Consider the following 15,861-nt stretch of genomic DNA (forward strand, 5'->3'; position numbering starts at 1 on the left):
GGGCGGGGGGCTTATACTTTTTTTTCTTCTGCGGACTGTAAAACAAAACAAAAAAAAATGTCACTTTGCTGTCTAATGTCACTTTGCTTCAACATAAAATAATTCGGAATGAGAATTCGCACATACTACTGCTAATGAAATTAACGAAAATTCGGATTTCATCTGAATCCCGAAATGAATTGACTTTCGGACCCGAATCCCTAATAACGAAATAAGGAAAAATCCAAATGAAAACAAAACAAAACATTTTTTTTGCCAGCGCACACAGGGGCGTCACTGTGGACAGCGAGCAGCACTTTTCTGTTCACAGCCGCTGCTGTGCTCCTGCCTTCCAGTGTGGGCTCTACAGGAGCATCTGACCAGTGACCAGGCTGAGGCTGCACCAACTAAGGAGACAGAACAACAAGCCAGTAGCTGGGCCTAGGGAGAGCTTGTATTCTAAGTGTTCTTCTGTTTTTACTGCTAAGTCCACTGTTTTCCCTGAGTCCCGTGCATCACTAATTCCCGAGTCCAGTGCGTCACTAATTCCTGAATCCAGTGCGTCACTAATCCCTAAGTCCTGAGTCTAGTGCGTCACTAAGTCCTGAGTCTAGTGCGTCACTAAGCCCAGGCCCAATTCATATACTGTTCTGCATTGCTGTATAATGTATTGCTGGCATTTGTAGTCCCCCTACAGCTGGTGCCATGCTGCATTAGAGTGTAAGCTCCTCAGCACAGAGATAGATGTGACTGGCTCAGTGTTCTCTGTACAACACTCTGGTAGATGTCAGAGCTATATAATTGTATAATAATAGTGTGTCACTGTGGGGGAACATTAGAGTGTAAGCTCCTCTGGTGCAGAGACCGCTGGGGGGGAACCAGTGAGATCTGCCCCGCCCCCCCCCCCGCGGCAGTGGGAAGGCCCAAGATAAAATATTGCATCTGCTCAATTGGTGGGCTGTAAAGGATCTCTTGTGACCCCGCATAGCCCACCTGTGACCACGGCTTCCCTGCTACACTACTAACGCAACCTGTCAGAAGCTGGATACAGTGTGCACGTTGTATCCAGCGACTTACAGGTTACGCAAAATGTCTTATACAGGAAGGGGAGGGGCACATTTAGATCAGGGGGGGCGCCAGAGCGTGGTCTTGCCTAGGGCAGCACAGAACCTAAATACACCACTGAGCGCACATGTCTAACCTTTACTGTGAAAACTGATATTTTTGTTATAGGTAAGTAGATACTAATGTGTTCAATTACTCCCTTTTAATACATAAATATACCAGTTGTGTATGCCAGCAACCATGTGGCAGGTTGGTGGCTTGCACATCCAAGTACAAGGGATTTATGAAAATGTATTTTGAGTAAAGGTCAATATAAAGTGTAGGAAAGTCACTGGTCTGTAGTCAGGAATTGACAGTAAGTTCAGCTTTATTGTGATCAACCATAAAAATCTATTTCCCTCAACAGGGTACGCTTTCCCTTTTTAAACAAAATAGCTTCCAGCAAAAATTTAAAAGTACCACAATCAAAATGGCCTACTCCCACTAAAGGTGCTCATACACTGCTCGATTCTCGTGCGAGAATCGCGGGAAATCCCGCGATCGTACGAGAATCGAGCAGTGTGAACGAAGACGTACGACCGTTTCTACTGTAAGGTCGCACGTCTTTTGTCTAAGGAGCACGCTAGAAAACCAGCCGAAAATCGTACGATTTTCGGCTGGTTTAAACGGTGCTCGGGAGACAAATGCCGAACAGGCCGGTGTGCCCGTTCAGCATTGCGGTCATCGGAAGCCCCCCTCAGGGGGGCGGGCTTGCGATGATGGAGAGTACGATCTGCCTGTCCAAGATGGGCAGATCGTACGTTTTTTAAATTACTTTACAACCATCGCAAGACTAAGGTCTTGCGATGGTTGTAAAGTGTATGGCCACCTTTAGGTGGCTAACTGACAGTAGTTTCTCTCACTACTTCCTACTGGAGCATCTATTCCAGCTTCCAGTACAAAAGAAGATGCAAAAAGAATCACAGTCTTTAACATACAGTTGTTAGCCAGACCATGTCCCACAGGTATTCAGACGCTCTCCAGTCTGTGTCTGCATCCATCCATAGCAGCCTGGGTCTCTCTCTCGGTCTTTCTGAGCTCTCACTGCTACTATAACAGGTGCAAGCTAATTAACAGGGAGGAGGTGTGTGACGGACCGCCTGGTACCCCGACTGGGTACCTCCGCCAAAGAGCGTCTCCTGCCCACCAAACCCCACTCTCAGCCAGCAGATTGGCAGTAACCAGCCCCTAACCCCCAATCATGAGGCAAAACTCATGTTGAAGGTTCAACATAGAAAGAGCAACTCCTTTATTAACAAAGGACATTCACTTTTGAGACACTGGGAGGGCTACAACCCCTCCCCTCCCTTCCCCCTCATGACAAACACAGATAACAGCTTACACAGGGAATCAGACATTTACATACACAGTCACAGTACAATAGGGTGAGCATCAGATAACAGGTGAGAGGGGGGGGAAGCTATGCAACTTCTATACAACTGACTTAACTTAATTAAGTCTCCATTTTGAATAGACAAACCATACGCGATCGTACGAGAATCGAGCAGTGTGAACGAAGACGTACGACCGTTTCTACTGTAAGGTCGCACGTCTTTTGTCTAAGGAGCACGCTAGAAAACCAGCCGAAAATCGTACGATTTTCGGCTGGTTTAAACGGTGCTCGGGAGACAAATGCCGAACAGGCCGGTGTGCCCGTTCAGCATTGCGGTCATCGGAAGCCCCCCTCAGGGGGGCGGGCTTGCGATGATGGAGAGTACGATCTGCCTGTCCAAGATGGGCAGATCGTACGTTTTTTAAATTACTTTACAACCATCGCAAGACTAAGGTCTTGCGATGGTTGTAAAGTGTATGGCCACCTTTAGGTGGCTAACTGACAGTAGTTTCTCTCACTACTTCCTACTGGAGCATCTATTCCAGCTTCCAGTACAAAAGAAGATGCAAAAAGAATCACAGTCTTTAACATACAGTTGTTAGCCAGACCATGTCCCACAGGTATTCAGACGCTCTCCAGTCTGTGTCTGCATCCATCCATAGCAGCCTGGGTCTCTCTCTCGGTCTTTCTGAGCTCTCACTGCTACTATAACAGGTGCAAGCTAATTAACAGGGAGGAGGTGTGTGACGGACCGCCTGGTACCCCGACTGGGTACCTCCGCCAAAGAGCGTCTCCTGCCCACCAAACCCCACTCTCAGCCAGCAGATTGGCAGTAACCAGCCCCTAACCCCCAATCATGAGGCAAAACTCATGTTGAAGGTTCAACATAGAAAGAGCAACTCCTTTATTAACAAAGGAATGACATACACTGAGTCATATACCATGTCACAAAAGATATACAGTATAACTATTGATTTAAATACTTATATCACAATTAAAAAAAGGGATGCACAGAAATTTCGGATGCCGAAAGATACAATTTTTGGCCAAAATTGTGGTGCATTCCTAGATTCCCTCCTCCACTCTGGGCTCTGCTCTGTGTCTCCCCTGACACAGCGGGGAGGAGAGAAATGTTTAGGCAGCTGAGTGGGGCAGGGAGGAGAGTGCTGCGAGCTGCGATGTCACAGGAGGCCGAGCTCTACTCTTATACCGCCCCACGCAGCATCATGTGACATATCAGGATGGAGAGTGGTGTGGGAATGGAGACAGCTGTCACAGGAGGCAGATCCGGCGGTGAGGGGGAGGAGTCAACTGTCGACATAGACCGAGTTATCCTCCCTGCACCGCCCACTCAGCCTCCTGTGACAGTGAGTCAGGATGGAGAGCGTGTACAAGCAGTCAGCGATCAGCTGATCGCTGACTGGTTGTAAATAATTGAGGACATAGTGTGTTTCTGTGTCCCCAATTATGAATAAACAGGAAGTGCTCTATATCACTTCCTGTTCATTCATGATTGTGGATATAGTAAACATACTATCGCCACAAGTTATGAATGAACAGAAACTTGTTCATTCATAACAGGGGCTGCAAAAAAAACTCTGTCCTCAATCTCTTTTTCTATTTTAAGGATAGATCTTTTTAGATCCCTAATATTTCCCCAGGGCCCCTGACAGTAAAGCTAAAACATTAAAATATATTTTTAAAAAACAAAATGTTTAGAAAAAAAAATAATTCATTAAATATTTTTTAAAAATTTAATAGGTTAGAAAAAAAATCCGTTTTAGTTTCGTCCTTACAATTTTTTTCTTTTCGGTTTCGGTTTCAAAATTTCATTTTGGTGCACCTAGCTAATAAAAAATTATGGTAATTAAATAATTTATGTGAAAACAAATAAAAATAACGTTTTTTTCTGCAAAAACTTACCCCCCATGGAAAAAATTTAACTCCTGAGGAATATACATTTCCAGAAAAGTACAAGTTTAATATACTGCAGTATTTTGTACAATATAAAATATTGTCATTATGAGGCAATGTACCCATATACCTGGGCACGATTATGACTACACAATGTATTACTTTGTTGCATGTAAGAAACCATATCCTATGATGAGTGAATATCTGCACCTTGCTAAACAGTTTTGTTTTACTGGCCTTACCTCCAAACTCTCCTTGACCAATCTTTTTACCAAGAGTCAAGCGCTGGAAACTAAGCAACCATCCAGCTGTAAGGAAGAAAGATTAGTTACATGTTTGTAGCAAGGACAGTATCATAAAGGGACGATGAAGGCATGCATACTTGCACTTAGTAATTGACAAATTTCAAAAGCTAAAAGGTCAACATGACAAGCAGGCTCTGTAGTTGCAGAGATCGGTCTTACCACAAACAGAAGCGATACCATGTGCACATGTCTGCATTCACTCTAAAGTTTTTAATTGTAATTGTTTAATAAATTGAATATTTGAATATATGGGAAGCACTATGAAAGTGTTGTGTTTACTTTCCCTGTGAGCTCAGTGGAAATATATGAGACGAGGTGGACTACTATATGAAGGATGTATGCCCTATAAAGTTATTTCAAGTGCTATTGACCTTGTAGCTATATAAGGTCCAACAATAGAGGAAGACATTCAAAGATCATTCATTTCCTGCTACCAGCAACCTGTGGAGGATAAGGAGGAGTGTATAAGTGGAAATATCTGGTTCTACACACAAGCGCTTATGACCGAATCTTGATTAAGATGAGGTCCATGTGAAAAGGTGAGCAATATTCAGTTAGAGGTGGAACATGGAACACAGAGGTGCCCGAGGTGAAATTGGAGTCTTTTTTGGGATGATCAGAAAGAAAATAACGTCACCAGCACTCCAAAGTATAATCAAGCAATAGTCCATTTATTGGTACATTGCCATTCAAATGCAAGCGCTTTCGTGGCCTCGGAGGGTCCCCTTCATCAGGCTCAGAATGACACAGCAATGAAACAATATGCACCGTAAATAGACATCCAACTGTGAGGTTAAAACAGACCCCTCCCATTGAGAAAAACTTCAGCACAGAGCCCATTCCCGCCAGGGAATTCAAATGTAAATAGCCTGTGGCTGATTACAGCTAAAGAACGGCGCGCAAATGCAAGCGGGCCGTACGGCCGGGAGTTTGACAGGTACGGGCGGTTGCCATGACAGCAAGACGCTCTGTCGGCTCTTGGCGCCTCCCCCTCGTCCACGCATATCCGTCGCGTGTGGAGCGCAGGGAAGTTCCGGCTCGCGTTCCAGCCGTCATATGTATATGAGGGCCGGCTGGTTTTAGCGCATGCGCACAACCCCGTTCGCTGTAGTTCTATTCACTGGCCACACCCGATCGCTAGCGATCTATGTGATGTCGTAGACACATATACAAACACTGTACCCGAGCGAATTAGAGAGATGGGGAGCTGATGTATACCTGGCATGGTGGACTCAGTGCTGGTTGGTTCTCTCATTACAATGACAACAGTAGGGATTAAAGCAACAGAGATAAAAGTAAATAAACATATATTTCGTTCCATGCCTCTTTTCATACTGTTATACAACGTTGACCCCATATAGTCCACTGATGACTTGGTGGGATCATAATCTTATGTTGTGGCACATGTGTAAAGAGTGAGTGATACATGTATTTTATGTGCAATAAGTCTACCGTGGTCATTGGATTAGTACAGAGGGGAAAAAACATAGTCGTCCATGATTAAATGGTGTTAGCTTCAGGCAGATATAAAAAGTTACACATTTATGTGGCATGGTAATTCGGAAAGAAACATATTATATATCCTATGCAATTTTAATTGATTCAATCCTAGCATTGCATTGTTGGGAAGATTGGACATTACAACAGAGGGGATTAAGAGTTACAGCTGTTGTGTGGGATCAGTTTTGAAGCACTTTTGCACTTGAAATAATGAGATAATAATCAGACTTTTTTGACGATTTGTTAGTAGCACTTAAACTAATGAACACTTAAAAAAGTTATTTATTGCATATGAATGGGCTTTTACTACACTTTGACATTTATGGGATTGAAGTATTTTATGTTTGTGAGTAATTCATGATGTTTTTTTGTTGATAATTAATTGATTTATAGCACTTTATTTGTTTGCACTAATCCATAACGCCACATAGTTTTATACAATAACTTTTTATAAGTATATAGTACTTGTGTATGTTAGCAGCTTCAGTATTGTAAATATTTTAGTCACTTCTTGGCGCAAACGTTATTGGCATATATTCTTGCGCAAACTGTTAGCATGACATTTAAGATTAGGTCGGGTTGACGAGTGCAAAAATTAACATCTAATACTTCTTGTTATCTTTTAATACCTCTTCTTTAGATCTTCTGTAGCTCATTCAACATCCCTAGCCCCTTTCCAGGAACAAAACACTCAAAGAAAGGAAGAAAAATGGATATGGTTTGAATTTTGTGGACACAGGATGCACTACCTAACAATTGCTTTATTATCTTTGTGATAATAAATGCAATTGTGAAGTAGTGAGATCTGTTTAAACTTTGAATATTTTTGCCATTTTGATTTTGTTTCTGCAGTGTTCACATTCTAACTTTGTTTATTTTTGTCAGTCTTTGTTTATTTTTTTACTAAGTCTGAAAAGTAGATCTGAAGAGGGGTTATTAACAAATAATAAGATGCAGGAACCAGAGGATATAGAAATATACATTATACTGAAATTGGATTTTTAAACAATACAGGAGATGACATTTTATACTCTGTGGCAGTGTAAGCCAATGCCACAGAGTAGTATTTGCGACTTTGTCACCTAGGACTCTCAGCCAAAGGGGATAAGGGGGTCCAGAAAGTAAAGCATGTTATAAGGAAGAGCCTGGCTTTTCAGGTTCTTCCAGGTTTTCCTAAATGTAGCTGGGATCTGGAGCTCTGGAGATCTCTTATAGCTCTGGGTGGGAAGAGATTTTTGTTGCCCGGTCATGTGTTGCTGCCATCAATTTAAAAATTACCTTATTTTTTTGTTAAAATTCTAAGTTTTCTCAGTTTAAACATTGGATATATTTTCTATTGTGAATAAAATATGGGTTTATGAGATTTGCAAATCATTGCATTCTGTTTTATGTAGATTTTACACAGCATCCCAACTTTTTGGAATTGGTGTTTTAGAAGAAAACTAGTAACAGAACAATAAATTAAAACCATTAAAAGAGCCTAAATTAAAAAATTAAAAGAGCCTGCAAACACAATCCCAAGCCCTAACAGTGGCCTTCATGGAGCTAGTAGGAGGATAAGGCGCCTAGATCCCACTATAGACCAAACCAGTAAGAGCAGCATAGGATCCCAAGGAGGCAGCATCTGTCACTACAGCTGCATCACTATAATCTGCAGTGAGCCAACGATTAACCACCACCATCTGGCCTGCCATATAATATTTTTTAAGGTCAAGGTGAGCCAAACCACCTTGGGTGCAAGGCTCTTGAAGGAAGCCAAGTTTTATACGGGGAACCATGGAGTTCCAATAAAAGGAGGGAAATAGATGATTCACCTTTCTAAAAAAAGGAGTCTGGAACCTTCACTGGGGAATTACGAAGGAAATAAAAAAAAAATAGGTAGGACCTTCATTTTTATAAGGTTGGTTTTACCAATAAGAGTCAAGGGCAGATGGGCCCATGTGTCCAATCTGTGTTTCACTATTGGGAGTAAAGGAAGCAAGTTTAGGTAGTAGAAATCCCCAAAAGATTTCCTAATTTGTACGCCGAGATGTGTCATTTGGTCTTCCCACTGTAGAGGAAGATCAGGGTCAGCCTGAGATCTAGTTAAGGGATCCAACGGTAAAATATGTGACTTCGACCAGTTCACCCACAATCCCGAGAACAAGGCAAAGATATCCAGAATGTCCAGCATCGCATGGATAGAGGGCCCAGAATCCCAAAAGGAACAGAATAAAGTCATCAGCGTACAGTGCCAAGCGCTTCTCAATAGCACACTTTCAGAGCACAATGAAAACCAGACAAGCAAAAGGTGCTAGTTCAAATATTTATTAAGAACAGTGTCCACAGGAGCAAGCAGAATCATAAACCGGAACAAGCCAGAGTCAGAAGCCGGAGTGGGTAATTGTCCAAGCCAGGTCAGGAACACAGAGATCAGCGTCGTCAGGACAAGCCAGGAGCAGGAGCCAGGAAGTCAGTGTTGCCAGGAACAAGCCAGAAGCAGGTGCCAGGAAATCAGCATTGTCAGGAACAAGCCAGAAGCAGGAGCCAGAGGAGAACGTCAGCCAGGATTTGGTCATACACAGAATCAGGATACTCAGATCAGCAGGAATGCACTAGCAGGAAGACCACGCAAGGGCAAGGTCAGACTGGACTGAGTGGTTTATATATAGTGAGTGGGGTGACATCATGACTGTCTCAGATGATGCTCTGGAGCCTGGGAGAATTGAGCAACGTTCCAGAGCCTGCTGAGTAAAATGGCAGCCAAGCCAGAATGCTGCAAACCAGTAAAGTCAGGGTGGAACCCTGACACACCCAACCGGAGTCCGAGCAATCCAGTATATGACCTCAGAGCCACCGCCAGGGGTTCCATCACACTAGCAAACAAGCCAGTCAACAAAGGACACCCCTAACGCGTGCCTCGCTCCACAACAAAAGGACTTGGAAAAGGCAGGTCCTATCTTCAAGGATACGCTAGGGTCACAATATGAAATAATTATCTATCTCAGAATTGTGGGCAAAATCCCATTTTCCGCAACATCTCCCACATAAATCCCCAATCCACTGAAACGAAGGCTTTGACAATATCCACTGACACCACCGCTCTAGTGCCTACAATGCCATGGGACATTTATAGGTGAGCAAACCGGCGATGCAAGTTGGTATCTGTGGACTTACCTGGTATAAAGTTAATAAAAAATAGAACCAATCACCACAATATTAACAATAGAGCCAATCACCACAGAGAGGCGGGTGAGGATTTTTAGATTCATATTCAAAAGGGCAATAGGTCGATAAGAAAAGCACAAGAGGGGATCCTTGCCAGGCTACGAAGAAGAACCACATGCGCATCCTTAAAGGAGTCCAGCAACTCACCAGCTACCAAACAGGAGGCATAGAATTCCCGGAGCTAGGGGCCCAACTGTTTGGCACAAAGTTTATACCATTTTACCGGTAAACCATCAGGACATGGGGATTTATCATTTGGAAAAGATGCAATAGCTGTCAGTATCTCCTGTATGGAAATGTTATTAACCAAAAACTCCTTATCAGCTTGTCCCAGTTCTGGCAAGGAGAGTTCCACCAAGAGTCCACTCAATCGGCCCAAATCATAATCAGGCATTTTAGAGAAAAGGTGTTGGTAATAGGACTGAAACTCCTGTAGGATAAGTAAGCTGGGGTTCTGTAACCTTGTCACCCCGAGCATCCAGCACACATGGAATAATGGACGCAAGGAGCATCTTGTCATCTCAACATAGTGCAGATTCAGTGATCTTCTGGCTAGTCTAACAGCCGCAAGCGTCTTCTCCCCTGGAGAAACTGCAAAAGCCATAGCACAATCTGCTTCCACCATCTGTAACGCCTGCAGCTTTGCATTATGCTCCCTGCGGGTAGCTGTGATGGCCGAAATATATTCCCCCTAACATGGGTATTCTGACTCCGATTGTTGTATTATCGATTTATCCCGTACTGAGACCTCTATGCCTGGCCTGTATAAGCAGACATAATCATTGAGGACAATCCTTATCAGGTAGATGAACTCACCAAATACCTTTTCATCCACAAAGCGCTTCATTGCATGGTTTTACAGCAGGTTACAACAGACAACAGGATACAGCAGATGAATAACCAGACGGTATTTGAAGGTCAGAGATGGTAATGTTTCCAAGCAAGCATATACAGGTGCATGTGGCCATATTACAGTCAGCCATGACACCAGAAACGACTACCTCATGAAGAAAGGGAAATACATCATAAATGGGAGGGAACACAGAAAACATGGTGCAATAACCAAAACAACAACAAGATGTCAGTATAATAACCAGCTATACTAATACCAAAGATAAAGGTGATATGTGTGTGTGTGAGAGCGGAGGCGGGGGGGCTGAGAGTGTGTGAGAACAGTCTGTCCCGTTCTCTCCGCTGCAGCCTCACAGACTGTCAGCGGTTTCTCCCTACAGTCTGTAATCGGCTGCAGCGATCTGTGTCAGTGGGGACAGGCAGCCGATTACAGACTGTAAGGAGAAACCTTCGACAGTCTGTGAGGTTCTGTCCCCGTCCCATCTACTCACCCCTCCGCGGCGTCCGCCCTCCTCTCCTGTCTGCGCGATTGTTCCAGCAGCTGACCGCAATAGCCAACCTGTTATTGGCTAGTTTAAATTGCAGTAGCCAATAACAGGCTGGCTATTGCACCCGCCCACTGCCTGCTGTCAATCAACAGAGGTGGACCTGATGGAGAACATCAGGTCCCTCCTCTGCTGATTGACAGCAGGCAGTGGGCGGGTGCAGTAGCCAGCCTGTTATTGGCTATTGCAATTTGAAATATCCAATAGCAGGCTGGCTATTGCTCCCAGCAATGAAGTAAAAAAAAGGTTAAAAAAATAAAGTTAAATAAATAAAAAGTAAAAATGTAAAAAAATAAAAGTTTAAATGAAAAAATGAAAAATACAAAAAAATTGAAAAAAAGTTTTAAAAAAACTTAGTTAAATAAATTAAGTAAACTAAAATTAAAAATCCCCCTAAAATTAAAGTCCCCAGCCCCTGCGAACACACATAAAAAAAAGATGGCAGAAGGTATGGATGATGTAACTGGTGAAGCCACGCACAGCCGCACAACTTAAAAATAAAAAGCAGCCTTTTTCCCCTCTAAACCCTCTAAACCTAGGTTCGTCTTATGGAGCGAAAAATACGGTAGCTATATAAATTCCCAATTCACAGTAATATAAATATTTACCATGCCTATGCATTGTGTCATATGTTTACAATTGTGTAACAGCACAATGGGCTTTAAAGGCATCCCAAACTATTTGGGATAAAGCAGAGCCGTAATTGGTAAGCCAGTAAGACTCCATAGCGGGAGCGACTCGTGCTAAAACCAACTCCTCCAGCCAGGGGCTGACTGGCAACTTTTAGCCCAGGGGGCAAGTACAACCTAGAGGCCCATGGTGCAGCAACTTGGCCTCCCTCCCGCTCTGCCTCTTCCCCCCGCCTAGTGATCCGTAGACAGTCTTCAACACCCAGATTTCCTACACCCAGGCAGCAAAAAGGAGAGAGACAGTGGGACATGGTCTGACAGTCCCCCAAGTAAGTAGGAGGCCCCGGAAACCAAACAAAGGAAATCCTGATTACCAGAGGCCATAGACCATGGGTGTGAGACAGATGTGAGTATGCCCGTGTCCCAGGATTTTTCCACCTTCAGACCTCCTTACCATAGCCGCATCTGCCTTTGAGTGTCATTTGAATAATCAGTAGGCCATGTCCAACCTGAATACATGTCCTCCTCATCACTGTCACTTTCAGTGTCCCTCTCTGTCCTCAATCTCTGGGATCTGGTAACTGGGACTCTCCGTGAAGCATGTGGGACAGGCGTAGAGGGTTCTTCACTGACCGCCACACGGACAGCTTCACTTAAGGATAGCAAGTGATTTCTGTGCCAATTCTTTAAAGGTCCCTCTCTCCCTTCAGGTCGAATCTGATACACTGGAAGGCCATGTAATTGTTTACAAACAATATAGACTTGTGAGCTCCACCTGTCGGCTAGTTTATGTCTAGCGGCAGGCCCTAAGTTCCTCAGCAATACTCTGTCTACTGGCTGAAGATTTTGAACTTGTACCCTCAGGTCATAATTTCTCTTATTTCGCTGTTCTCTGCCTTCTGCGAAACAACGAGCTAACCTTTTTCTCTGTTTTCCACTCCTCGCAGCTCAGCCAACTGCTCTCTTAAGTCATCCAGGTCACTCAATGGGATCGGTCGTGATCGTTCTCGAAATGGTTTATCCTCTTGTAACCGGATACGGTGTTGGGTACTCCTGGCACACCCCACATCGAACTCATCTTTGGAGAACAGCTCTCGCCATTTGATAAGCTGAGACTGTAACCGTTTCTTCCATTCAGAGGAGACGGGAGCGTCTTTGGGAAAGAACCGTTCAGCTGGAATCTCAACTTTCGCTCCCCCCACTGAATCAGTGGGTGCGAGGGGGGTGACTGAAACCACTTGCCCAATCTTCGCCCTCAGATCCACAGGGAAACCCGAGACATTACACACATTCACAAACACTTTTCCTTTAGCTCTATGCAGAGCTCTTGTGGAAATCAGTTCAGGAATTACCTCTATTCCAGAATTCTTTATATCTTCAGGGTAGGCTTCCAGCATCACATAAGGTCCTGGCTGGGCCCAATGGAATCTGACCGTCGCTTTCAGGCAGACCTCCTCTCCGGGCTGCAAAACCTTTCCCGCACCTTCCAGTTTCCACAGGCGGCCAACCTCGGCTGGGCCCCTCTCTTCTTGGATCATCTGTAGGTACACAGGTCGCAGTGCAGGGTGCACCCTCTCGGCTTCAGCCCCTGCTTCATCCACGATAGGAGCAAGAAGTCGTCTCACTACTCCAGTATTGGTTCCCACAATAATAGCATATTGGTTAGAACCTGGTGGTCGAGGACCCACAATGGCCAAGGTGTCAGACGCTCCTGCTTGTCCAGCTATAGAGGGACTAAATTCCAGCTTGACTTGGAGATATCCGGTGTACACAAGTTTTGTATCTCCAACACCTCAGACTTCAAGGCCTTTTAATTTGGTGAGTGGGAGGTGTTTCAGATCTTTTTCATAGAAATCTTGGTAAATCAGGGTGACTTGAGCCCCAGAGTCTAGTAGCACTTTGGTGAAGATCCCTTCTACTTGGACTGGGACAACAGGGGCAGGGCCAACCAGCTCTTCAGATAAACCATATTTCAGCTCTGTTGGTGGAATGGCATGAGAGTTTTGTACCTTTACTCTTCTTGACTGTGACTTCTGGGTCTTTGTTTTACGGGGAAGTGTATAGTGTGCCTTGTGTTCCTGGGATGGATGTTTAGGCACACAGAGAGAGGACTTGGTATTTGGGGTAGGTGGAGCCTTAACCACGGAACTTTGCCTCTCTTGTTTCTGTGTTGCGTTCTCAACGTTGGAGCGGGTCAGGTTGAGTGGGCGCCCAATTTGCTCCCTCACTGGGGCCCGTTGAAGTTTCCCCCTTGCTTGGAATATGGCACCTTCTGGGACCCCTCAGTGGTCCTCGGGACCAAGCTTGATGGACGTCCCTTCGCAGGGCAGTAGGCTTGAAAGTGACCCAATTTCCCACATCGATAACACTCTCTTCCAGTCACACTAGGAATTCTCCTGTTGGGCACGAAGTCGGTCGCTAGAGGTGGAGCGTTGGCTCTATGGTCTGGCCCATAAGCTTGTGCTTCAGCCATTCTTGCTACAACCTGACATAAGGTGGCTTGATTCTCCTGCAGCTCCTTTATGGTCTGATATAGCTCGCGTTGAGTTTGAGCTAACTGAGCGAGGTCTTGTTTGACTCCCATATCAACGGAGTGGTGAGCAGCATCCTGTCTCTTCACGCTCACTTCTGACTCACTGGTAGTTCCAGTGTCTTCCTCATCTGAAAAGTAACAATGAGCTGGCACAGGGCAAAAATGCACTTTATCTCTTTTGGAAGTGGAGCCTTCAGAACATGAGGGCTGTGCGTTCTTTTGCTCTATTAGAGCCTCCTCCGCCCGAATTTCTCTCAATAGTCCTGGATAGGTGGGGATATAATTAGGACCTTTCAGAAGGATCTTGAGGACAATGGGATGATTAGGTCGAGCACCCTGCAGGATTTGATCTAATCGAGTCTTGTTAACTGCCAGAGGATCTACTCCTTTCTTCTGCACGACTTGTCGTAGCACCTTGTCTACTCGAGCCGCATAATCTGATAGCTTCTCTCCTCTCTTCTGGTGAGTGTTCTCCAGCTTGTATATTAAATCCGAGAGTTTTTCCACCCTTTCAAAGGCAGCACGTAAGGCATCCATGTAGTCTGCGGCAGTGCAGTCCTGCTTGCCTAACTTTAAGTTGCAGATGATCTCTGCAGCTGGTCCCCTCAGGCTTTCAACTATTCTCTGTTTCTTTTGCACTTCAGGAACATCCCACTCCTAAAGTCCCTGAGAAGCTTGCTCCACCCAAGTCTCAAAGTCTTCTTCCCCTGACGGGACGGGAACCTTCCCTGAATAGAACCGTAGTTTACGATATCCATAATGAGGGAACTGTGTTGTATTTCTTGCAGAGTTTTCAGCCAGTTTCCTTATGTCCATGAAGAAAGAGGCTGGTAAGCTATTTGAGACCGACACAGAGGAGTCATTCACTTCCATTACATCAGACATGGTCTCACTGGACCCTTCTGAAGGGCTGGCTGACACCTTTAGTGGGAGTATCTGTACTCTGGTTTCAGGAGTAAGTAGAGCGTTGTCTCCCTGGAAACAATCAGGAATTCCCTTCTTCCATTCTAACAGTGCATAGGTATGAGAGTTTTCTGAGTCCCTCTTCATATCTATCACAAACACCTTCTGCTTAGGTGCTAACAAGGTCACTGCTTGGCGAACCTGATCCTCGGTCCAACTGCCATCAGGGATGTCTATGACTATGCTCATCTCGAATTGTCCATTCTGGTCTTGACATCACTTGGTGGCTGCTTCTTGATCCATGTTACCAATTTGTCCCGTGCGGTCATTCTCTGGTGAGGGGGGTCAGAAAACTATCCCGGACGAGCCCCCAGATGTAGCGCTCACCCCCGAAGGAGCCGCTGAATAACCGGATATTTCTATCCCCCTACACCAATGTACCGCCCAGAGCGTGGATCCACAGCACACCAACACACCTTTGAACAGTTTTATAGCAGATTTACTGACAAATCAGAGATGAACAACTATGATACAATAGTAATGACAGAAATCCCCAACAATAATGTGTATCAACAGGCTGAGGCACTCTGCGACCCAGTAACTGCAGCTATCTGCTGTCAGTACTGAGGTATGTGAGGCCAATTGTCTCTAAAGGCTTTCCCCTGAATGGGGTGTATGTCCCTTTAAGGTCTCCCTTTAACAATGTCCGAACCTCCCTATACTACTGGCCAGTAGTGGTGTCCTAAGCTAGCCGGCGTTGGGGCCCTTACTGTAGTGCAGATATGAACAGCAAACAGGTTGTCAACGTGGCCAAAGGCCTCTCACCAATCCTCAGGTCAGTTGGAAAGATATGAAGAGTGCTGGCAGGAACTGGGCGTCCTCTCTCTCTCTTCAGTTTAGGCAACATAGAGGGAAGTCATCTGGGTCCCCGACAAAAGGTCCTCACCCATCCAGGATGTTTGCAGTCCTCTCAATTGGCTCAGTCTGGCTCCCTCTCTCTCTGCTGGGCTGGCTGGGTCACTCAGGCGGCTGGTTCAGGCATGCGACTAGGCCTCGT

General features: G+C 45.0%; 1 protein-coding gene across 1 annotated transcript in view; it reads right to left on the reverse strand.

Annotated features, from left to right (window-relative positions):
• Positions 1-15,861, reverse strand: part of MATK (megakaryocyte-associated tyrosine kinase) — a 54,630-nt gene that overhangs the window by 29,277 nt on the left and 9,492 nt on the right. Inside the window, exon 6 of the mRNA XM_018562196.1 lies at positions 4,573-4,638. Within this exon, the coding sequence (XP_018417698.1) occupies positions 4,573-4,638 (66 nt within the window). The remainder of the gene's footprint in view (positions 1-4,572; positions 4,639-15,861) is intronic.

This window comes from Nanorana parkeri, unplaced genomic scaffold, assembly GCF_000935625.1.
Source record: "Nanorana parkeri isolate BGI_ZX_2015 unplaced genomic scaffold, ASM93562v1 scaffold565, whole genome shotgun sequence".
NCBI classification, from domain to species: Eukaryota; Metazoa; Chordata; class Amphibia; order Anura; family Dicroglossidae; genus Nanorana; species Nanorana parkeri.